Genomic DNA, 24,853 nt, shown 5'->3' with positions numbered 1-24,853 from the left:
AACAACTAGTGCAGCACTCCTTGCTCCCACCTCTTGGGAAACACAGCCATTCCTACCATCCCAGACCTGTTTCTCCTTCTGTGCGCCCTGACCGTAGATCTCGAGGAACTAGCAGTAAGGGAAAGAGACAGGAAAGAGACAATGGCGATGGGAAAAAGAGTGTCATTTTCAGTGGGCCTCTGCCCCGGGGGACATAAATCGGGAGACTGAGTCTGAGGTTCCTGCCTTAGGTCTCCTTGGATGGCAAAACCCACAACACACATGGTCTTTCAAATGCTAGTACTTTTCTCATCAAGAAGGAACAATTAAGAAATCAGGAAACATAGCTGGGGAATGAGGTGCGCTGGACTCTCCTTCCAGCTTTGTAGACAGGATGTGGATGTCTAGAAATTCTTCAGTCCACCTTGGAGAATAGAAGGAGGAAGAAAAAAAAAAATCAGCCCGTCTACTTGAGTGAGAAAACCACAAGCACCTTGGAGCTGATGCTTACTTTCATCTTTCTCCCCTGTTTCCCTCCCTTGTTTGTGGTGGGCTAGAGGGTTTCTCTCTCCAGCATAGGGATGCAAACCCAGCCAGGCAACAGAAGGCTGCAAGGTCAGATCTGGATAAGAATTAAAGAGGTGCAAAGTGCAGACTCGGTATTTCACAGATCCTGGGTCATTCGGGCCCAGCTTCCAGGCAATGCTTGGTCATTCCTCTCCAGCCCTCCTTGCCTTTCATCCAGGCTGAGCTCTAGCAGCTCCTGGTCCGCTGCTTCCAAGGTGAATCAGCAAGTGGTGCAGAAAGCAAGGAAGCATCTATTGATCCTTTCTTACAGTCCCTGGGAGGGGAAGAGACTTGTCCAAGGTCACGGGATTATCAATAACTGGGTATCACTGAGAATTATTTTCTTTTTTTTCTTTTTTTTTTTTTTTGGTCTTTTTGCTATTTCTTTGGGCCGCTCCCACGGCATATGGAGATTCCCAGGCCAAGGGTTGAATCGGAGCTGTAGCCACCGGCCTACGCCAGAGCCACAGCAACGCAGGATCCGAGCCGCGTCTGCAACCTACACCACAGCTCACGGCAACGCCGGATCGTTAACCCACTGAGCAAGGGCAGGGACCGAACCTGCAACCTCATGGTTCCTAGTCGGATTCGTTAACCACTGCGCCACGACGGGAACTCCGAGAATTATTTTCAACTGCGGATTTCTCTCAATTGTCCATTACCTTTAAGCCACTCTTCCAACCATGTGTTCATGCATTTTTAAAAATATTTTTCTCTCCAAAAAATTTAGAGTTGTTTTTGTTTAATTAACAAAGTAATATATGCATGTTGTAAAAAATAATGAGCATAAAGTGAAAAATAAAAATCCTTCCTATACAATCCCTAGAGATAACCACGAGAGTTTTCATGATTCATTCCAGAAACTTAAATAATTTAAAGACAAAGTTAACCATCTATACTGATTTGCATTCTTGGCCGGGGTGTTCAAAAAGATTTGATGATTAGATAAATGAATGGCTCTAGGCTGAGGTCAGAGGCTGGGGGTTTGCATCATGTGGAAGGACAGGGATGACTTAAGCATCTCAGCAGACCAGAGATCCCAGTGCGGCCTATTAGCCAGGGCCTTGGCATAAAGCCATTCTTTCCGGGCTGGTGCTACAGTGTGGCGGTGAAGATCATGGGCCTAGGAGTCAGGCAGGCATAGGCTCATATTCTGGCACTAATGCTCTACAGGCACGAGGCCTTGGGTTGTTCCTTCTTTAAGGTGCCTCAGTATCCCATTTGTCACATGGAGATTCAAACCTACTACTTCATGGTGCCATTGAAGACTGAACAAAATAATCACCTGAAGAATACAGCAAGTCCTTGGCATTAAACATGCACTAAAGAGATGGTAGTGGAGTTCCCTGGTGGTGCAGCAGGTTAATGATCTGGAGTTGTCATTGTGGTGGCTCTGGTCGCTGCTGGGGCTGCAGGTTTGATCCCTGGCCCAGGAACTTCCACATGCTGCTGATGTGGCCAAAAACAACGAAAAAGAAAGAAATGGTAGCTATTTCTTACAATTATTATTATTACAAATTTTTTTTTTTTTGGTCTTTTTGCCTTTTCTAGGGCCGCTCCCGCAGCATATGGAGGTTCCCAGGCTAGGGGTGGAATTGGAGCTGTAGCCACTGGCCTACACCACAGCCACAGCAACGCAGGATCCCAGCCACGTCTGCGATCTACACCACAGCCCACAGCAATGCCGGATCCTTAACCCACTGAGCAAGGCCAGGGACTGAACCCGCAACCTCATGGTTTCTAGTCAGATTTGTTAACCACTGAGCCATGACGGGAACTCCTACAATTGTTATTATTATTCTGCGGGCTCATCTGAAAAAAGGAGAAAGACTGCAGATCCATTACCTACCACTACAGAAACAGTTCAACCCAGGGCCTGGTCCCCTTCTGTTGAGTATGTCTGGGAGGAAAGGGAGACAGCTAGAAAGTAATTCTTCAGCCTGACCAGGAGTTAATGCCCAAGAATTTCTCGGATATTAAAAGTTCTAGATACACGGAACCACCAGTGCAGGTACAGGTGCCCCATAAGCTCTGAGCACAGGGGTCTGCCTTGTGCAGCCCCCGTGGCTGAAGGAATCCGTCCCCATGCATGGAATAGTGGGAAGAGAGGCCATTTTCTTATCTACCCAGGACACCTGATTCAGCAGCTCTCAGGCCCGGGCAGCCCCAGAAGTGCCCCAGGCTGGCCAGGGACAGCAGGCTGGCAGGGCACAGATGGGAGGGAGTGCCCCTCTCCAGCTGGATTCCAGGCCCTTCCCCTAGTCCTCAGAGCACAATGAGAACATTCTCACAGCCACTTCATCCAATCTTGCACTATCCGGGGGCTGGAAATGACTAAGGGCGAAATGATGATACGCTTCTGCAGCCAGCGCACATCAAGAGAAACCCAACACTGGACCGAAAGGCTGCTGAGCCCCGACATAACTTGAATCCTAGCACCTCTGAACAGAAGTGTATTAGTCTTATATACTTCCTGCTGGTCAAACCTTTATATTACAAAATGCACCCGCTTATGGAAATTCTATTAACCGATCACAGCGGCCAGGGGCAGGAAGGAGTGTAAGTCACTGCTCCCTTCGGCGCCAAGAAGCCGTGGACTCTGACCTAGATGCCAGACCCAGCTTGGTGCTCTGGTCACTCATTAGAGTGGGTAAGCGGGGGCGGGAATGGGGGTGCACAAAGTCCTCTGATCACCCAGCCCCATCAATCCCAGAGTGTCTGGCATGGGGCTGGTGTCCTTGGGGACCTGAAGAAGGAACCAGACCAGCTTTAGGAACAGAGACACCCCCTGGATTACTGGGGAGCCTCGAGAGCCTGGATACAGCCCTATTTGGAGACTAAGCTCGAGATCAGGGTGGTGGGATGATACTGAGTGTTTCAGGCTCTCCTCCAGAGCACTCGCTCTCCCAAACGGGGTTTCTTCTCCCCCAAACCCTGCTGTCCATCCCTTTACACACTCTCCCCTCCTTCTCCCCGGCTCTGCGACTCCACTTCTCTTCCTCCTCTTCACTGTCCCCCTCTTTTTCTTTCCTATCTTTCCTCCCATCATCTTCTCTCTCTTTTCTTCTTCTTCTCATTGTCTTCCTCTAATAAGACATAGAGATGGAAACCGGGAAATATATCCTACTGTTGATTGAATTCATAAACTATCATTTAAATCCTTACATCTTAATTTTCAAGGTGCCCTGAACATTTTATATTTTGCTTCAAAAATACTATTTCTAACAATTAAGGACCTTTAAGAGGAGGGGACTCAAAGATCATCTCGCTCAATGGCTTTTCTGGCACATGAATCCCTTTAGAGCAACTCTGACACTCAGTTTCTCCTTTGACACTTCCAGGGATCAGAGCCCAATATCTCTTGAAATGGACCAATTCTAATTACTAAGAAGTTCTTTACATTGAGCTTAACCAGCTCCCAGGGTTCCCCTGGTTCCCAGGACAATCTAGAAGACAAAAACAGTGCCACGAGCAGAAGGGCAGTGAGGTCCAGCCGACATCCAAAGTATGGGGTAGACTAGTTGGCTGTTAGGTTCTCCTATCACTCACTTAAGCAGGCAAGATGGAAGAGATATATTATAACCAGACGCTGGTAGGCCTCGAACGTGAGACTAAAATGGGATGTGTTTAGCATATCAGGAAGACAGTCAAGTGACAATACCCGTTAGGCCGTCAAAGATAACAGTAATAAACCATCATTATTTACCGAACACTTCCATGCCAGGAACTGTGCAAAGTGCTTTAATGTTGATTATCTCATTTCATCCTCTCAATAGCACTATAACATCAGTACTATTATTATCCTATTTTATAGATGAGGAAACTGAAGTCCCAAAGCTAGTAAATCACTAAACCCAGGCCTGCCTGACCTGAAATCCGTGCTCTGAACAGAGCACTCACAAAATAAGGTCAGCAAAGACCAGGAGAGGAGAGCTTGACTTAGAACTCACTTACATAAAGGGAGAGGATCAAGACCAGGGGTCTGGGGTCTCATTTGAGCCTTCTTCTAAAGATGACCCCCAGGGAGTTCCTGTCATGGCACAGCGGAAACGAATCCGACTAGGAACCATGAGGTTGCGGGTTCGGTCCCTGGCCTCGCTCAGTGGGTTAAGGATCCAGCGTTGCCCTGAGCTGTGGTGTAGGTCACAGATGCGGCTTGGATCTGGCATTGCTGTGGCTCTGGCGAAGGCCAGCAGCTATAGCTCCGATTAGACCTCTAGCCTGGGAACTTCCATATGCTGCGGGTGCAGCCATAAAAAGACAAAAGACAAAAAATAAAATAAAATAAAATAAAAATTGACCTCCAGACTCGATTTCTAGCCCTGTGTTTGCTTCTAAACTCCCCTGTTCTGCCTCCAGCTGCCCACTGGACCCTGTCGCCTCAAATTCAACACACTTTCACCAACTCCTGTCAATTTTACCATCTCCCAATCAACTAGTTCCCAACCTGATATTCCTAATTCTTTAAGCATGAAAGAGGATCAAAAGTTGGTATCAGGCCAACCTGGGCTCAACTAGATTTGCCAGAGACAAACCATGAGGCCTTGAACAAGTCACAAAACCTCAGTTTTCTCATGTATAAAATGGGAACAGTAATAACACCCTTCTTGGAAGGTGCTTGTGGGGATTACATGAACGGATTTGTATACAATATATAGCATAATGCTTGGCACATGGCAGGTGTTAAATAAATGGCCTCATTGTTACTATTGCCGCTGTTTCTCAGGCTTGAAACTCGTCTCCTGCATAACCCTTTATGGTTAATTCCAATGCTGATAAACAGGAGGAGGGAGAGGGGCCCACAAAGTGTATAGTAAAGATGCAAAGCAGACCTCACCACCCCGACTTCTGGGGCTGCTTCTGCAAGCCCTCTTGCAGGGACCACAGAGGGTTCATAGAGGGAGCTGAGCTCTAGCCAAGCACCCCCTGCTCCTCAATCCCCAAACCTGCTTACTTGGGGATCAACAAGCAGTGTTTTACCTCTTCCTGACCTCTCTTCAGTTCCAGCCTGCATTTTGCGTCATCTGCAGCCCTTGCCTCCACGAAATACACTTTTTTAAAAAAAAGAAAATTTTATGGCAGCAACTGTGGCATATGGAAGCTCCCAGGTCAGGGGTAGAATCGGAGCAGTAGCTGCTGGCCTATGCCACAGCTACAGTAATGCCAGATCGGAGCCACATCTGCAACCTATGCTGCTGCTTGTGGCAATGCCGGATCCTTAACCCACTGAGTGAGGCCAGGGATTGAACCCACATCATCCTCATGGACACTAGTTGGGTTCGTTACCTCTGAGCCACAACAGGAACTCCTGGAAATACTCTTCTTTCCCTCTAAGTATCTGGAATCAAAGCTTTAGGAATCATCTAATCCGAGCCTTCAAAAAATTAAGCTCAAGATTAAAACAGTCATTAAAAAATGTTTCTTGGGGTTCCCTTGTGGCTCAGTTGTCACTGCTGTGGTGCAGGTTTGATCCCTGGCCCAGGAACGTCCACAAGCCACAAGCACAGCCAAAAAAAAAAAAAAAATGTTTCTTGCACAATTAAGGGGGGCCTCCTGTCCATCGGTCTACTTGCACCCCAGTCCTCACCGCCATCCGTGCTTTGTGCACAAACACTGCAGCCGTCACTGTGCGGAGTCACAAGCTCAGTTGTTGGTTTGTCTGTGACTTTTACCCACTCCCCCTACCTCTCTGGTCGAGCGCGCGCTCCAGCTGCCCATAAGCATGGACGGCTGATGGCTACTGATACACAAGGCACTGATGACGCTCACAGACCCGCACACATGTGCCCACCCTCCCAACCCCTGAGGCCCGAGGTGGAGATGAAAGGAGACTCCACGGAGACAGGCATGGTGTTTGTACACAGCGAGGGGAGAACAAAGGGAACGGGGAGCCTAGAGGTGGCGGGCAAGGACAGCAGACGACACAGACTCTAAGATGAGTCAGAGAGAGTGAATGAGGGCACTGGGTCGCACCAGCTACTGCTCAGCCGCCCCCCGGGGGGTGGTGTGAACTGGAAGAGGGAAGGCGGGGAGGCGAGAAGGGGAGTTGACGTCATAACTCACAAAGTGGGAGCTGAGGGTGCTGCGGATGGGGAGCAGAAGCTCAGTGAATTTCCAGGAGGGACCAGAGCTCCCACCTCCTGAGGGCTCCTAGATCTTTCTCTCCTGGCTCTGCTCCCAGGGCTACAAGGTTAGGGCAAGGCAGCTGGGATGGCAGGGGAAGGAAAGCGTGAAGCCAACAACAAAGACGTCAGTCTTGGAGATCACTGGACCCCTGGAGAAGCCACCCAGGGGCAGCCAACGCCCTCCATTTATTTAGGACTTTCAACTTATTTCGAACATCCTCATGCTAATGAGCTCATTCAATCTTCAGCACAACCCTGCGTGAATCAGGCAGGTCTGGGATTCTCTCTAATAAGCTCCGCCCCTCTTTACCCTGTGGATCTCTTGGGAGCCCTCAAATTGTTTCCTCCATCCTAGAAACACCCAACGCTCAGCCAGCGGTGCCTGAGAGACTCTAGGGAGGCTGGGGTCCTCTGTCTAGGTTCATCCTGGGCTTGCTGGCTGCTGTGTGTCCTGAGCTGGGTGTGAAAAGAAGTTCCGGGATGTGGAATCATTTCCCTGGAATGTCCCAGGCATCCCTCCTGCTTCGGTCATATCTGAAAGCCGGGCACATGATGACAATTTCACCCGGTCCCCAGGGAGCTGTGTCAGACTTCTCATTAGGCGACTGGAAACCTGAGGCCTAGAGAGGCCAAGGCCTTCGCCCTGAGTCACACAGACAGCAAACATGGAGGGATCCGGGAAGACTTGGGAAGAACAGACTTGGGTCTGGGGGCCTCAGAAGACCTGGGTTCCAGTCCTGGTTCCGTCGCCTATCAGCCCAGGTCACCGACACTGTCACTCACCCTCCCCTGCCTTGGTTTCCATCACGGAAATGGAATAGTAATACCCATCTCTTGAGGTTGCTGGGAGGACTCCATGAGAATAAAATATAAACACTTGCAATAAAACCAATTATTCTGATTATCAAGGAGCACAGGTAACAATATCAGGACCCCGGTGAAACGGAAAGAAGCTGGACCAACTGTAAAGAGTCCGGCTCTCCCTCACTCACCTGTGCGGCCCTGAGCAAGCCTGGGCCTCAGTTTTCCAAGGCCCCGGGCAGCTGTAAGATGGAAGTGTCTGTGGCTTATGCCTCTGATGTAAGAATTCTGGTGCTGGCCGCCCTGATCTCTTGACTGCCCTGCTATCTATGCCCTACATGGCCTTGGATCCAAGACTCTTACCAGCGAGTGGCCAACAATGGGAGATCACCTTGTTCCCAATGGGAAGGATCCATTGGATCCCTCGCTCCATCCCTCCTACCCATTTCCTCGGGGCTGAAGTGCACTCTCTCAGCATCTGCTGCCTCCCAGCTTTAAGGGTGGGTGGGGAAGGGGAGCAAGGGGTGATGCGGGGGCTCTTGTAATGAAACTGATGACAGAGTCCCCATGTCAGATTCCCATGGAAAGCACAAGCTGCCTGGATTCCCTTCCTCCTCGGGACAGCTGAGTCCTAACTGTCCCGCCTTTACATTCTGCCTCTCGCAGGATGGCTCCCAATGTGCCAGGCTCCTGATCCCTTCTCCGAGGAGCTCCTGGAGGTGAATTAAATATTAAATAAGCAAGGCCAGAGCCCCTGGTGCAGCAGCACGTTCTCATAACACAGACAATGGCATGCAGCCCATCAGTCTCTCTTCCAGCGGCTGCCACTCTCCATCTCCAGGTGGGGCTCCCCTGCACCCCAGCCTGTGCTCCTGAGAGGGAATAAGAGATGGTGAGATTTTGCTCTCCCCACCAGGTCATGGTCTGGTTCTATGTGTCTTTCCTCCAACTCTCAGTGTTAAGGGACCTGGAAATGCCTGGAACCTGAGTCGTGGCATCTGCAGCACTGAAAGTGAACAGTTCTGTGGTTGGCCAGGCGATGGGGGCGGGGGTCCCTCTGTAGCTTAGCTCCACCGGGGCCTGGAGGTCCCCTGGGGAAGGGAGCAGCTCAGGAAGGATGCTGAGGCCCTGATGTCTCCCAGGGCAATGGGAGAACTGGATCTTACTGGGGTGAGGCCTGGAGGTGGGGGCCAGTTGGTTGGCTTCTCAGATTAGAACCTCAGAGATGACCGGGGCCAAGCTTCTAATTTACAAAAAGGGAAACTGAGACTAGGAGAAAGAAAGAAGCAACTTCGAGGTCACTGCAGTCCAGCTCGGCCTTGATTCCAGGTCTCCGGTGCAGAGCTGGGTTCTTTCCGACCCTCTGCATGACCTCCTTCCTAGGATTCCAAGCAACGGCCCTGCACCACGTGGGCCAAGCTGACTGCCTCCACTGGGAGCCCGATCCCCTCAGAGTCCCACCTCGCCATCTAAGAACTGAGAAAGCACCAGGGCCACCGGTGTCAGTGTGGCTCTGCCACCTTGTGGGATGGACCCTCAGTCATGCCACTTTTCTGAGCCTTAGACTCTCACCTGTAAAATGGGGGTTTAAGAACCAGTACCCCAGATGGCTACTGTAAGGATCAATGAGATCATGTGTGAGGGGCATTTTACAAACTGTGACGTGTGATGTAAATGTTAAGGATTAAAGTGGGGTGAGGGCTGATGGTGCCTCGAAGGGAGGATGTCCCAAGGGAGGAGGCGATGCAAGAGCGGGAGCTCACACTCAAATGAGGCTGAGGGCCTGCCTGACTGGCCACCGACCTGACCAATACGGGGGCCACCGGCAGAGACTGACAGGCGGCAAGTCAGGCCAGCCCAAGCTCACTGGCTTGAGAGACCGCCTGCTTGCTTTGGGGTGTGTGTGTGTGTGTGTGTGTGTTCTCCTAGGTGCTCCTTGGAGGCTCTGCCAGTAGCCCAGAATTGCAGGACTTTGCCTGGCTTCTGCAGGCGAGCATTTGGCAGGAGGGCAGGACACTTTGCTTCAGGCCACGTCATAGTCCCTCAAAGAAGAGCCTGTCAGCCCAGATCCCTCTGGGACCCCTGGAGCCCTTACCTTGTACTTGGCTGCGAGCAGCTCGGTGGCCTGCTGCTCCCGCCGCAGGTCTTCCAGCATCTTCTCCTTCTCCTCCAGCAGCTTCTGCTTCTCCTCGCTCACCAGGCTGCGGTCATCCTGGATGGCCGCCTTCTCCTCCTCCAGACGCTCCTTCTGCTCCTGCAGGTAATTCTCCATGTTCTTGTCCAAGGCTGACTCCAGGATGGGCTGCGGCGGGCGGTGGTTGTTGTTATTGTCATCCTCCTCTTCCGCCACCCAGGCCTCAATCACCGGCCCCTCCGGGTACCCGGCTGGGGCTGACACGGCCTTCTTCCTGCGGCTGCTCTTCCTCCGGAGCCGCTTTCCTAGCATCCCCTTCTTCTCCAGCTGGGCCTTCAGGCGTGCAATCTCCTCCTGGAATTCCCGTAGCAGTGTGTCCTTCGGGTCCTCGTTCACCCGGGGCTTGTTCTTGATGTTCTTGGCCCGGTTGGCAAAGCGCAGGGTGGAGAGGCTCTCATCGTAGCTGTGAGAGGCTGGGCCCAGGGTGGCCACCATGATGGTCTTGGCGTTCCCCCCCAGAGAGTCCTGGAGCAGCCGGGTCAGCTTGGAGTCCCGGTAGGGGATGTGGGTGCTCCTGTTGCCTGCCAGAGCCGCGATCACGTTGCCCAGGGCAGACAGCGAGAGGTTGATTTTGGAGGCTTCCTTAGGCCTCTCTCCACCACCGCCACCTCCCCCACCACCGCTACTCCCTGTGGACTGTGTGGCTGTCCCTCCAGCTGTGTTGGGGCCTGCCTTGTTCTGCCTCTCGCTGCCCGCCAGGTCCACCAGGTTGAGCTTGCCCACACGGATGTGGTCCTGGCCATCTGAGCCACGCTCACTGCACTCCACGGTGATGACGAAGATGGCATGGGAGCGAGAGCTGACCTCATTCATGTGCGTGCTACCCACCGCCCGAGTCTGGTTCCCCAGGTTCATCACGTGCTCGATCTCCTTGACATTCTTGGTGACGAAGGAGGAGAGGTCCTTGATGTAGACACCCGTCTCGGGGTTCTCCTTCAGCTCTAGCCTCTTGCCAGGCTCCTTGGAGAGCAGGTCTCGAATCTCCTCCTGGTAGATCTCCAGGTAGGAGGCCCGAACCAAGTACTGCTGGTTCTGGGAGCGGGAGATGTGGGTGAAGATATGCTCAAAGGCATTGGGGATGACCCCGCGCAGTTCAGGCTCCACCCAGGTCCCCTGCATGGTATAGGTCTTGCCTGTGCCCGTCTGTCCATAGGCAAACACGGTGCCATTAAAACCTTGAAGCACCGAGTCTACCAGGGGCCTCACGGTTTCATCATACAAGTCTGCCTGCTTGGAGCTGGCATCATACACGGCATCAAAGGTGAAGGTTTTGGGCAGCTCCCCTAGGGCAGCGCGGGGGTTCCGCAGGGTCACCTGGCCCAGTTTCACGTCCATGGTCAGGATCTGCTCGTGACCAGCAGCCTCTTCCTTCCGGCTGAGGGGGCGGCACCGGGCCACCACCTTCAGGGCCTCGCTGGCCTTGGTTTTACTGGCCATCTTGCCGCTCTGTCCTTCCTGCCTCCCCTCGGCCCCCTCCGCAGCCTGAGCGGTCCTGCTGTGCTCCCTAGGTCCGGATCCGCGGGGCCAGCCCAACCCCCAGGCGCCGTTCTTCAATCCGCATGCAGCCTCCTAGGGTGGGGATGCTGGGAGGTGGCCCCGCCGCTGCTGCAGTCCGGGCCTCCACCGCTCTCCGGTCCTCGCTGCACGGGCTGGGGAGGGAGAATTAGGCAGAATCCCCGGGCAGCCGCAGGAGCAGCGCCTGCCGAATGGCAGTGCCCGGAGCCCGCCCCATGCTGGGGCAGAGGGAACGCTGCCGTAAACAGCTACGGCAACAATGAGATAAAGGAAGAGGAAAATAGGATGGGGGTGGGCGGCAGAACTGTCTTCTCCTCCTCGTCCTCCTCCTCCTCTAGGGATCCATGGCGGGGGCTGCAGGTCCTGGGCGGCCGGGGGTCCCGGCCCTCCCGAGGGCAGAGGCTCACCTGGAGTCCTCCCCCCCAGCTGGGGGATCATTCATTGCAGCCTGCGCGGCTGCTGCTGCCTCTGCCTCCGCCTTCCCCGCCGTCGCCACCGGAGAATGAGAGAGAAAAACAGAAGGGGATGGGGCGGAGCAGCGGCGGCGAGAGTGATGTTGCCGCCGCGCTGCGGCCCCAGCTAAGCCGCCCGGCTGGGGTGGGGCAAGGGGCGGGGACGTAGGGCGGGAGACGCGAGCCCGGCGCGGCCAGTGCGCTGGGGACCCGGGTGCATCGCCCGCCCGCACCCCCGCAGACCCCTTCGGAATGACAGGCTCGGGTGCCGTCCCAGGTCCAGCGCCCACCGGGCGGGTGCAGCGCAGCCACCGCCCGCCGTCACCCCACTGTGCCGGAGGATGCTGGGAGTTGTAGTCCTGCCTTTGTTAACCCGGTTCTGGCAGGTTGCTAATGACTTTTCCAGTCTGGGAGGCCCCGCCCTCTCAGGCGAGCAACCCCAGGAGTGACTGCGGAGGTTGCAGCCTACCTGGGGGAGAATCCTGGTATCCACTACTCACTCCTGTTTCCTCCACAGCCAGCATCCTCTGTCCCCTGCTCCTGCCTTTCTGCCTGTGGATGCCTACATGCCATCCCTACACTCCCGTCAGAGTGTTGCTAGGCACTCTTAACTCCTAAATGTTTCTTGACTCTGTCTTTCCTCTCCCCACCCTGGTTGACTTATGCTCTTCCTTTTCTCTCTCTCCTGGAACCACCTTCCAGCTGATTCTCTCCTCAGATCCGCGCCTCACCTGCACCCTGATCCCCCTCCCCTCCTCCAGCACCAGCCTTCCATATTGTATAAAGGCATCTCCTTCTTCTGACTCCAGCCACTTCTCAGCCACACTTCTGGTTACCGTCCTACAGAGAATCTCTGTTCCAGACATTCCGTCCTTCAAACAGTTATCCAGAGCCTGCTAAACCCCAGGCCACATTCTAGGAACTGGACCTTCTTGTCCCCAAAGAGTTCACAATTCTAGCAACCATTTTTTGTTTCCTACAACATGTGTTTCCTTCTGGCTGGGCTGCGTTGCATCTTTGTGCCTTTGCCAAGAGGACCCTGTTACTCTTCTGTACTTGGTGCCCTGCCACTTGGGTCGTTCTAGCACCTCCTCCTCTGTGAAGCCTTCCCTGATCAGTCTCTTTTCCTTAACAGAAAGAGACACAGAATTTGCATGAAGCAAAACTTGGACTCAAGCTGCAGTTCTGATCTCCATCCAGCTATGTGATTCGGGCAGTCACTTAACTTGCTCTAGCCTTAGTTTCCTCATCTTTTTAAAACACCTGGAGAAGGGGAGAGAAATAATACTTTAGGAAGTGGTTGTGAGGCTCAAATGAAACCATGGATCAAAACATATTGTACCAAGGAGAAGACTCATTTTCAAGCAAGCCCTTCATACATGCATGTGACTTGGCTTGGCTTGCTTGGCAGCTCCGGCTTTCCCGAGTATCCTGGACAGACCAGCTCTGTGTTTGGTGTTCCACTATGGGGGTCTTCATATTTTTCCCTCTAGGATACAAATCAAGTATCATTCCTCAAGTCCAGGGACCCAGCTAGTTTCCTACCCATGTGCCACTCTGCAGAGGGTAACCGAATCTGCACAGGGTCTGAGTTGTCCTTATTCTCCAAATAAGATTAAGAGAGAGGACGTGCCATTATCTGAACCCGAGGCTCTTCTTCAATGAGGCACCAGAAGAATCTTTCCACAAAATATTTCCAGGCATGTTATTCTCTAGAGGGCCTATTTGTTTAGTTCTTCAACTCTATAAAATCTGTCTCTTCACGTCTTCCCCATCTTCAAATCCCCAGGACCCAAAGGCCAGCTCAACTGGAAGCTTGATACTTAGCAGGTGGCTTCTCCTCTTCCGAAGTTTCTCAGCCTTCCCCAGCCCTCTCTCTGATCAAGTTCTACTGTTTGTGATGAACTTGGCTTTTGGACCAATTACTGGGTGAAGTTTTGGCTTTGTAGACTAACCTCTCTTGGCTCTGGCGACCTGGCTTCTGAATGGACCATTTGGCTCTTGAACTGTTTTCTTGTTGCTCTTGGCCTTGGTTTTTGGACTACCCTTTCTCTGCTTTGGCTTACCTGCTTGGCACTACAGCAATGGATACAGGGGATCCCGGCCCTGTTCTTCACACCCGATGTCACCACCTGGCATTGCACTTGACCAAATCCTCCAACACAGGAGGGTGACTGGAATCCCACTGTTTACAAGATGCATGACCATAAGTAAATTATTCGACTTCTCCGAACAGCTATTTTCTCAGTGGGAAAAGTGAGGATAGGAAGGCTTACAGGGTGAACATGAGGATTAAGTGAGATAATGTATGTGAAAACTCCTGGGACATAGAAGCCATTCAAGAAATAGTAGTTTTCGGGAGTTCCTGTCGTGGCGCAGTGGTTAACAAATCCGACTAGGAACCATGAGGTTTCGGGTTCGATCCCTGGCCCTGATCAGTGGGTTAAAGATCCAGCGTTGCCGTGAGCTGTGGTGTAGGTCGCAGACGCGGCTCGGATCCCGAGTTGCTGTGGCTGTGGCGTAGGCCGGCGGCTACAGCTCCGATTAGACCCCTAGCCTGGGAACCTCCATATGCCACGTGTGTGGCCCTGGAAAAGGCAAAAAAAAAAAGAAATAGTAGTTTTCGGAGTTCCAGTCATGGCACAGCTGTTAATCTGACTAGCATCCATGAGGACGCAGGTTCTATCCCTGGCCTCTCTCAGTGGGTTAAGGATCTGGTGTTGCCAGTGAGCTGTGATGTAGGTCACTTACACAGCCTGGATTCTGCGTTGCTGTGGCTGTGGCATAGGCTGGCAATTCGACCCCTAGACTGGGAATCTCCATATGCTGAGGGTGCAGCCCTAAAAACAGAAGAAGAAATAGTGGTTTGCATTCCTTTTGTACTTTATTTTTTATTTTTTTTCTTTTTAGGGCCACACCTCTGTCATATGGAAGTTCCCAGGCTAGGGATCAAATTGGAGCTATAATTGGTGGCCTCTGCCACAGCGACAGCAACGCCAGATCTGAGCCCCATCTACAACACACACAACGGCTCATGGCAATGCCAGATCCTTTAACCCACTGAGCAGGGCCAGGGATCAAACCTACGTCTTCACGGGGTTTGGTTTGTGCTGAGCCACGGTGGTAACACCCCTTTTGTACTTTACATTTAAGGTTGTTTACATTTTGTGTCTTCCTTTTCAGTCATCCTTAACCAACTGATCTCTTTCATCTCCAACATTTGATTTTGGAGTTCACCAAAGCTTTGTCCTAAGTCTTTTTTTCTTCCAATGCCACCCTCTAGTGATCACTATAGCTTATGGCTTCACTTAGTGGCTAAATGATTCCTAAATTTGTATTTCCAGTCGGGACTTCTCCTCTGTACTCTAGTTCCATAGATCCAATTCTCTAATGGACATAGCCACTTGGAGGGCTCTCAAGTACCTGAAATTCTACGTGTTCACACCAAACTCATCATTCTCTCCTCCAAACTTGCTCCTCCAAGAATGGTCCCTAGCTCTGTAAACAGCTCTTCCCCACCCCTCAACATGTCTATTCAAACACCAAATCCTATCAACTCAACTTCTTAAATGTTTCCCAGATTTATCAATGTCTTCTTCTCCTGTTCCACAGCCAATATCATGATCCAAGCCATCATACTCTCTGGCCTGGCCTCCCATGATAGCCTCCAATCTGGTCGCCTTAGGTTTGCTCTTATCTCCATCCATCCATTCTCTATAAAGTATTCCTTCAAAAGTACTTGTGATAGAACATGATAGAAGACAACATGAGAAAAAAATGTATATATGTATAACTGGGTCACTTTGCTGTACAGCAGAAATTGACAGAACATTGTAAATCAACTACAACAAAAATTAAAAAAAAATAAAGTGATCTAAAAAACAAACAAACAAGAAAACTTGTCTGGGAACTCTCTTGTGGCACAGCGGGTTAAGGATCTGACGTCATCACTGCAGTGGCTCTGGTTGCTGCTGTGGTGTGGGTTCCATCCCTGGCCTGGTAACATCAGCATGCTGCAGGCATGGCCAAAATAAATATAAAAATAAGAACATTCCTTTAAAACATCCGATGTTTCTCACTGCTCTTTAAGTCCAAATCATTAATGCAATCCCCAAGGCCCTACTTGACCTGGGACCTGCTCATATCTCCTGTCTCATCTCAGGCCACTTTCCACCTTGCTTTCTGTACTCGATTTCCAATGGTCTTCTCCGGTTCCCTTCCCACTTCCTACCACAGGGCCCTCACACACTCTTGTCTCTGCTGCATCCTCACCATCTTTGTCTGGATACCTGCTCTTTTTTTTTTCTTGGCCATACCTGCAGCACATGGATGTTCCAGGCCCAAGATTAAACATGGGCCAGAGCAGCAACCAGAGCCACTGCAGTGACAATGCCAGATCCTTAACCTACTATGCCACCAGGGAACTTCATCCCTACAGATCTTTCTTGGCTTATGATGGGGTTACAACCTGATAAACCCACCGTAAATTGAAAATAACTTAAGTTGAGAATGCATTTAATAGAGAGTTCCTGTCGTGGAACGAAACCAACTAGGAACCATGAGGTTGTGGGTTTGATCCCTGGCCTCTCTCAGTGGGTTAAGGATCCAGCACTGCCCTGAGCTGTGGTGAAGGTTGCAGACACGGCTCGGATCCTGAGTTGCTTTGGCTGTTGTGTAGGCTGGCCACATTTGACCCCTAGCCTGGGGACCTCCATATGCTGTGGGTGCAGCCCTAAAAAGCAAAAAAAAGAAAAAGAAAAAGAAAAAGAAAATGCATTTAATAAAAATCTTAACAAAAAAAGAGTGTTTATATATATGTATGTGATTGGGTCACTTTGCTGTACAGCAGAAATTGACAACATTGTAAATCAACTATAATAGAAAAAATAAAAACCTTTCAAAAAAACCAGAAAATGCATTTAATACACTTAACCTACTAAACATCATCACTTAGCCTGGACTCCCCTAAACATGCTCAGAACACATCACTCACAGTTGGGCAAAACCATTGAACACAAAGCCTCTTATAAAATAGTGTTGAATATCTCATGGGATTTATTCAATGATGTACAAAATAAAAAACAGAATGGTTGTGAAGTTCCCATCGTGGCTCAGCAGTAACGAACCCCACTAGGATGAGGGTTTGATTCCTGGCCTCAATCAGTAGGTTAAGGATCTGGTGTTGCTGTGAGCTATGGTGTAGGTCGAAGACTCGGCTCGGATCCCCTTGCTGCTGTGGCTGTGGTGTAGGCCAGCAGCACAGCTCCGATTCCATCCCTGGTCTGGGAACTTCCATATGCTGTGGGCAGGGCCCTAAAAAGCAAAAGAAAAACAAAGACAAAACAAAACAAAAAACCAGAATGGTTGTAAGTGAATCAGTGGTTTACCTTCATGTCTACAGGGCTGACCAGGAGCTGTGTCTTGCTGCCACTGGCCACCACAAGAGAGGATCATGGCATATCGCTGGCCCAGAGAAGATCAACCTTCAAAATGCGAAGTATCATTTCTATTGAGTACATATTGCTTCCTCACCATTGGAAAGTCAAAAATCATTATTTGAAACATCATAAGTTGGGGACCATCTGTAGTCTAACTCCTGACACATAGTATATGCTCAATAAATGTTTTTTATAAATAATTAAAAGAAAGATGAATGAAGGAATATGAATTCATGCTTCGTATGAGTATCACCTCTTCTGGGATACCTCTGACTCTCCTGATTCTGCCTCCTGACTAATCTTTCCTTTCCTCATGACTCTATAGCTCGCTGTTTAACTAATCACAGTAGGCAGAGTCTGACTAGTACTCTGGTTAACTGAATCCATCTTCCTCACCATCCGTGTGCCCCCTTGAAGATGGGAGCTGTGATTTCTGTCTTTGTGTCTCCTTTCCCCATATCTAGCACAGTACTTTTTATATTTTAGGTTATCAATATCGGTTGCTAAGCTAATGAATGAATGGTCTATGACCTTCAGGGCAAGAAAATGGGGAGGCAAAACAAAGAAGTGACTGTAATAAACTCTGGGATTTGTAGAGTGATTCACAGTTAACAGAGTATAATTAATATATGTTACTCGCTTTAGCCTCACATCAACCCCCCAAAAGGGGAAAATATTAATATTTCCATACTGTGAGGACTCAGCTTCAGGCTGAACTAAGAGACTAAGGAAGGAAATTCAGTCACCAAGTGGCACAGTCAGTCTCCTGACTTCAAACCTGCAACCCCAGGGGTCTTTCCCTCAGGCCATAGGGAGAGCTCACCATGAAGATGGAAGAACGGTTGCTTCTCAATCCTGGTTTGAATGACGGTTTCCTAGGAGTCCAAACTCGTTGTTGGCTTGGTAGGAAGAAGCTCTCTTTGCTGCATTTCCTTTGACAATGAAAATTCTTTTTTCCCAGGGGATTCCCACACCAGCATCTTCTTCCAGTATGGTCTCAGTAACAGTTAGGGTAAGACAATAACTCTCCCAAGAAGGAGAGTTAGCTCTTCAGTAATCCTGGGGCCTGCAATTTTTCAGAGGCAAATAATTCAAGATTTGGGTTTATCTTGCAAAATGAAATTCTACCAGCAGAGGGGGACATGACAATGTGACAACATCACTGGATGAGCGCCAAGTTTCTGGCTCTCAATCACTATGAGATTATCTAATTTAAGAACCTTGCATTCGAGTCCAGATTACTAATGGCTCCTCTTTTCCCAACAGTTTACTTTCTCCTGTCTCTACTGTAATTTGTGGTGAATGGAATTTGAGTCGACTTCCCAACCCCAAGGCCCAAAATAAAGAATAGAAAAACTTGAAAATTTTTTAAAAATCTGAGTATTAAATACTATATGACATCACTTATATGTGGAATCTAATATGTGGTACACATGAACCTATCTACAGAAAAGAAACAAACGCATGGACATGAAGAACAGATTTGTGGTTGCCAAAGGGGACAGGGATGGAGTGGGACGGACTGGGAGTTTGGGGTTAGTAGCTGCAAACTATTGCATTTGGAGTGGATAAGCAATGAGGTCCTTCTGTATAGAACAGGAAACTATATCTAATTGCTTGTCATGGAACATGATGGGGCCAATGGGAGAAAAAGAATGTATATAAATGTATAACTGGGTCACCTTGCTGTACAGCAGAAATTGACAGAACATTGTAAATCAACTATAATAAAAATTTTTTTAAAATAAAAAATATGAATATTAAAAAAGAGCTCTCAGAGTTCCCATCATGGCACAGTGGTTAGCGAATCCGACTAGGAACCATGAGTTTGTGGGTTTGATCCCTGGCCTCACCCAGTGGGTTAAGGATCCGGCATTGCCCTGAGCTGTGGTGTAGGTGGCAGATGCAGCTCGGAATCTGAGTTGCTGTGGCTCTGGCGTAGGCTGGCAGCTACAGCTCAGATTAGACCCCTAGCCTGGGAACCTTCATATGCCGAGGGAGCGGCCCTAGAAAAGGCAAAAAAAAAAAAAAAAAGAGCTGTCCTTAGTAGCTATCCCCTACTAAGCACCTAATAGATGGGGTACAGATATTTTCTCTAACCTTCAGACTAACCCAAGTGTTAAGTGTCTATATTGGGACTTGAGCCTAATTTCTCTAACTCCAAAGCCAGTGCTCTTTCTGCCAGCCTGTACTGGGAACCTAGGCTCAGCTCTCAACCTGCTCTCCACCTGAACTAACTCCATCTTCTTTCAACACCCATTTCAACTCCAGCCTCCTCAGTAAAGGTTTTCCTGCTTCCTCCAGGCTGCTGGGGTCTCTTTCTTCTTTTCTTACTTCCAGTGGCAATTACCTTCTGCTTTTTTATGGTCTTATCCATTCATCTATGAAAATATCCCATCTCCCCAATTGCATTTCTTAGGCTCTGCTATATTTAAGTTTCTCATTATGGAAGTAATTTAAGGACACGTTTTGAAGAGTTTTGACCATACTATATACAGAATTGTGTATCCTATTAATAAGAAAAATATTGGAGTTCCCATCGTGGTGCAGTGGTTAATGAATCCGACTAGGAACCATGAAGTGGCGGGTTCGATCCCTGGCCTTGCTCAGTGGGTTAAGGATCCGGGGTTGCTGTGAGCTGTGGTGTAGGTTGAAGACATGGCTCTGGTGTAGGCTGGTGGCTACAGCTCTGATTAGACCCCTAGTCTGGGAACCTCCATATGCCATGGGAAGCAGCCCTAGAAAAGGCAAAAAGACAAAAAAAAAAAGGAAAATATTATAGTTTTTACTGACTCCTCTTTCCCTGCACGCCATCCATCAAAAAAATTCTATCTGTATGTGGGGAAAGAATCTGAAAGAGAATGGATATGTGTACATGTATAACCCAATCACTTTGTTGTACAGCAGAAATTACCACAACGTTGTAAATCAACTATACTCGAATAAGACTTAAAAAAAATTCTACCTAGACTCTACCTATAAAATCTATCGTCCTGACTCCAAAATACTGTGTCACCACCACAGCCACCCTAGTCCATGCCACCTTCATCTCTTGTCCAGACACTACGGTAGCATTTTAACAGGAATCTCTGCTTCCACATGCCCCCCACGCCCCCTTTCACACCCTCCTCCACAGAACAGCCAGTCTTCCTTCTAAACTAAAAATCAAATCATACCACCTCCGGCTCTCAACCTTCCAATGGCCCCCCCATCACTCTTGGAATAAAGGCTGAGGTCCCTTGCCAAGCCACACAGGCCTTCTGCGATGGGTCCCTGGTTCCTTCTGCCGTTTCACGTCTTCATCCTCTCCCCTCCCCTCGCTCTGACCCTGTAACACTGGCCTCCTTGTTCTTCAGTCCTGCGGGGCACATTCCAGCCGGAGGGCCTGTGCCCTTGCTCTTGCCTCGGCTGCAGGCTCTTTCTCCCATGGCTGCACATGGTTTCTCTCTCTCACTCCATTCAGATGCATTTCCAAATGTCATCTCCTCAGACAGGCCTTTTTGACTGTGCCACCTAAGTCTCTTTTCGTCACCTTCTATAGCCTTAGTTTTTCTTCATAGCACTTATCACAATATGCCATTCTACATGGGTCAATGTCTGATTTACATTAGCTTCCCATTAGAAGGTGGGCACCAGGACAGAATTTTATTCTGTAGCCCAGTGCCTAGAAATATACCTGGTTCACTACAAGCCCCCAGCAGACATTTGTTTGATGGATAATGAGTGAATGAAGTTATCAAAAGCCTTCATGACCATCATTTTGTTTGGTTGGTTGGTTTTAAAGGCTGCACCTGTGGCCTATGGAAGTTCCCAGGCTAAGGGTCAAATCAGAGCTGCAGCTGCCGGCCTATACCACAGCCATAGCAGCATGGAATCTGCGACCTACACCACAGCTCACAGCAATGCTGGATCCTTAATCCACTGAGCGAGGCCAGGGATCGAACCCGCGTCCTCATGGACATAGTTGGATTCGTTGCTGCTCAGCCACTATGGGAACTCCTAAGTTATTTTTTATTGTTTCAGGTCGAACCATATGAAATCACCATTAGGTTTAATTATTAGGTTAAAATGGTTGAATATTGCCAATTTCACATAGTTCAGTGGAATAAAATACATACTTGGAAAGTCGCATTATATAAATATACCACTTAAAGAATTAGCCTAGGAAGTTCCTGTTGTGGCTTAGCAGTAACGAACCCAAATAGTATCCAAGAGGATGAGAGTTCCATCCCTGGCCTCACTCAGTGGGTTAAAGATCTGGCCATGAGCTGTGGTATAGGTGGAAGATGCAGATCAGATTCCATGCTGCTGTGGCTGTGGCTGTGGCTGGCAGCTGCAGTTCCAGTTCAGCCCATAGCCTGGGAACTTCAATATGCTGCAGGTTTGGCCCTAAAAAAAAAAAAAAAAAAGCAATAACAACAAAAAGAATTAGCCTAAAACCACATCTGGGTACCCGCCACCCAAAGTCAAAAATAGAATATCTCCAGCATCCAGAGACTCTGCAGGACCCTCTGTGGTCACAATCCCTTCCTTCCTCTCTAAGGTAACCTCTCTCCTGGCTTTCATGGTAATCACTTGTTTCTTTTACCATCTAAAGATTATTATTTTATTTTGTCCATTTTTGAGCTTTTCACAAACTCATACAGTGTGTATTTTTTTGTGTCTGACTTTTTTCCGGTCTCTTTTATCTGAGAGAGCCATCCAAAATACTGTGTCAGGCTGTTGTTCATCCATTACTACAGTGTAATATGTCACTGTGTGAATATACCACCTGTCATTTTTTTCTTGATGGACGTGTGGGTTGTATCCAGTTTGGGTTTTTTTTTTTTTTGTCTTTTTAGGGTTGTACCCACAGCATAAGGAGGTTCCTAGGCTAGGAGTCGTTATCTGAGCTATAGCTGCTGGCCTACACCACAGCCACAGCAACTCAGGATCCAAACCATGTCTGCAACCTACCCCACAGCTCAGGACAACGCAGGATCCTTAATCCACTGATCGAGGCCAGGGATGGAACTCGCATCCTCATGGATACTAGTTGCGTTTGTTACTGCTGAGCCACAATGGGAACTCCAGTTTGGGGTTTTTATAAGGTATGTCACTATGAACATTCTTGTTCATACCGCCTATGCCCACTGGCCACATTTCTGTTGCCCATATACCCGGGGGTGTGATTGCCAGGTCATAGGGAATGCATATTTTCAACATCAGTTAAAAATGTCTAAGAGTGTTCCAAAGTGGGAATAACAAGATGCACTGCCAGCAGTGTATGACAGTTCCAGGGCCAGCTCAGGTCAGAACAAACACTTAATATTGGCATTCTTTCTTTTAGATATTTGGTATCTCATTATAAGATTTTTTGCTTTTGTTTTTGCGACATCCGTGGCATGTGGAAATTCCCGGGCCGGGGATCGAACCCTTGACCCAAGCCGCTGGAGTAACAACACGGGATCCTTAACCTGTTGTGCAACAAGCGAACTCCTCACCGAGGTTTTAACTTGGACTTTCCTGACAACAAATACAATTGAGCAACTTTTACGTTAGGACATGACCTTTCTGCGTCTTCTTTTGTGAATTGCCCCTTCAAGTCTCTTGGTCACTTTTCTACTGCATTGCCTGTCTTTTTCTTGCTGCTTTTTAAGAGGTTTTTTTTTTTTAGTTCTTTTGTATTTTGGCTTTGAGCCTTTTGCTGCTTATATGTGATGCAAGCATTTTCACTGTGATTTGACATTTCATTCTGCTCGTGGTACCTTTTCATAACCCGATTCCTTAATGGTCCTATAGACACATTTATCCGTCTTTTTCTGTGACTAGCACTTGTTATGTTTTGCTTAAAAATCTTTCTTCTACCCCAAGGTCATAAAGACACTCTATATTACTTTCTAGAAGCTATATTGTTGTGAACAGGTACTTACATTTATGATTTATTTATTTTTAAAATTTTTAACTTTTTATTTTTTTGGTCTTTTTGCCATTTCTTGGGCCGCTCCAGCAGCATATGGAGGTTCCCAGGCTAGGGGTCGAATCGGAGCTGTAGCCCCCGGCCTACGCCAGAGCCACAGCAACACGGGATCCGAGCCGCGTCTGCAACCTACACCACAGCTCACGGCAACGCCGGATCGTTAACCCACTGAGCAAGGGCAGGGACCGAACCCGCAACCTCATGGTTCCTAGTCGGATTCGTTAACCACTGCACCACGACGGGAACTCGTATGATTTATTTTATATCACACCCCCTATTGCACAGTTAGGCTGTCTCTGTTTTTTGTTTTTTGGGTTTTTTTTTAACTATTATAAATGTCATGGGAACAATTCCCATCACTCTTCTCAGCCTCATTCAGCCCCTCTGGGACTCAGGGAAGGGAAGTGGAGGTCGTGGTGGGACCGAGGTATTGCTGACCTGGCGCGCTCTCACTGTCGCCTTGCTCTCTCTTCAACTCCAGATCGTCTCCTCTGCCCCGGGCCTTCTCTCTGGAATGCTTGTCATCATTATGGATGGACGGGAGTGGAGGTTCCTATAGCAGAAATTCAGGAGACCTGAGTTGAAGCCAAACTCGGGCCACCGAGGCTTTGACCTTGACAGCAAACGCGCCCGAATCTCTCTTGTCTGGCTCGTGTGTGGAGTGCGGCGCAGCGGCCCACATCTCCAGACAGCCGGTCTGGTGCCCTTTCCCCTGACTCCACCACCACCAATCAGCAGTCAGACCCAGGGCCTGGCTTGTGCATCCTGGAATGTTGCAGAGGCGGTTTCCTGGTGTGATTCACTAACTGCAAGTCTGACCGGAGACCGACTTAGAGGAGGGGGAGGCGGGTGTCCTCAGCCTGGAGGCTTCCTCAGAGCCTCCCAGCCCCCAGAGATCTGGACTTTCGGAGTTCATTTGTCTCTTAACTGGGCGCCCCCCACCCCCCACCCCGGGCCTGCGCCCCCCGCCCCCTCCTTGAGAGGGTGCTCGCCCCGCCCATCCGCTGTGCTGTTCTTTTCCCATGGGCTGCTGTTGCTGCAGCTGTGAGCAGCTCCAGGTCAGGGAGCAGGCCTGTGTTTCTGTGCTTGCGCTGCCCCAGAGGCTGGATGGCGTGGAGGGAGCCATCCCATGTCATCTGAGCAGCGCAAGGCACTGGCACACTTTGTAGCCAGACTCAGCCCTGGAGGCCCAGCTCTGGCCTGACTCTTGGCTGACCACTGTCACAGAGGAGGGACAAAGGAACCTGGGCAACCTCCTGTGGAGCCTGGGTGCTGTAGATTTTCCAAACCCAAGCTTCTCTCGCTGTCAAAAGCTCAAGTGTCCCCTGAAATAGCGCCACCCAGAGGCCATGCTAACTCCCATGAGGAAGTTAATCCCCTAAGAAGACCCTGCCTGTACCCTCTGAGAGGTTTAGAATCTAAAAGAACAACAGCTGGTACATGCTGGGGGCAGAGCGGCTCCAGCAGCTGGGAGCAGGCCCCAGGCTGCAGTCAGGAAACCTGAGCTCAGGCCTGGCTCTGCCACCACGCGCCCCGTGATACTGGGCCTTCTGGTGACTTCACCCTTCCGAGCCTGTGTCCTTATATGCCCAGCAAGGTGTAGCCCTGCCTGGCCACTGCACAGAGATGTGGCACCACAAATAACAATATACATGTAAAAGTGCTTTGAAAGGCGTCAAGTGTTATAATGACATAAAGGATTATTAGAAAGAAAAGCACTGAGAGATGAAGGAGGCGGGCTTCTCACACTTCTCAAGGTAGTTTACTCAGTAGTAGGAGCAATCCCTTACTTGTTCAGCACTGGATAATTCACAAAGGTTTCT

General features: G+C 49.5%; 1 protein-coding gene and 1 long non-coding RNA gene across 2 annotated transcripts in view; both read right to left on the bottom strand.

The window, feature by feature from the left end:
- Positions 1 to 12,214, bottom strand: part of KIF3C (kinesin family member 3C) — a 39,851-nt gene extending 27,637 nt beyond the window's left edge. The window contains exon 1 of the mRNA XM_047782483.1: positions 9,568 to 12,214. Coding sequence (XP_047638439.1) covers positions 9,568 to 11,103 — 1,536 coding nt within the window. The 5' untranslated portion in view covers positions 11,104 to 12,214. The remainder of the gene's footprint in view (positions 1 to 9,567) is intronic.
- A 4,709-nt stretch (positions 12,215 to 16,923) lies between these two features.
- On the bottom strand, positions 16,924 to 23,674 carry LOC125126868 (uncharacterized). The gene is made up of 3 exons (XR_007134810.1): positions 23,469 to 23,674; positions 17,895 to 18,137; positions 16,924 to 17,116 (listed from the first exon to the last, which is right to left on the bottom strand). It is a non-coding gene; the product is annotated as an uncharacterized LOC125126868 (long non-coding RNA).
- Positions 23,675 to 24,853: the final 1,179 nt, after the last annotated feature.

Source organism: Phacochoerus africanus, chromosome 5 (assembly GCF_016906955.1).
Source record: "Phacochoerus africanus isolate WHEZ1 chromosome 5, ROS_Pafr_v1, whole genome shotgun sequence".
In the NCBI taxonomy this organism is placed as follows: Eukaryota; Metazoa; Chordata; class Mammalia; order Artiodactyla; family Suidae; genus Phacochoerus; species Phacochoerus africanus.
Note: the sequence above shows the minus strand (reverse complement) of the source record. Positions and strands in the feature narration are given on the sequence as shown.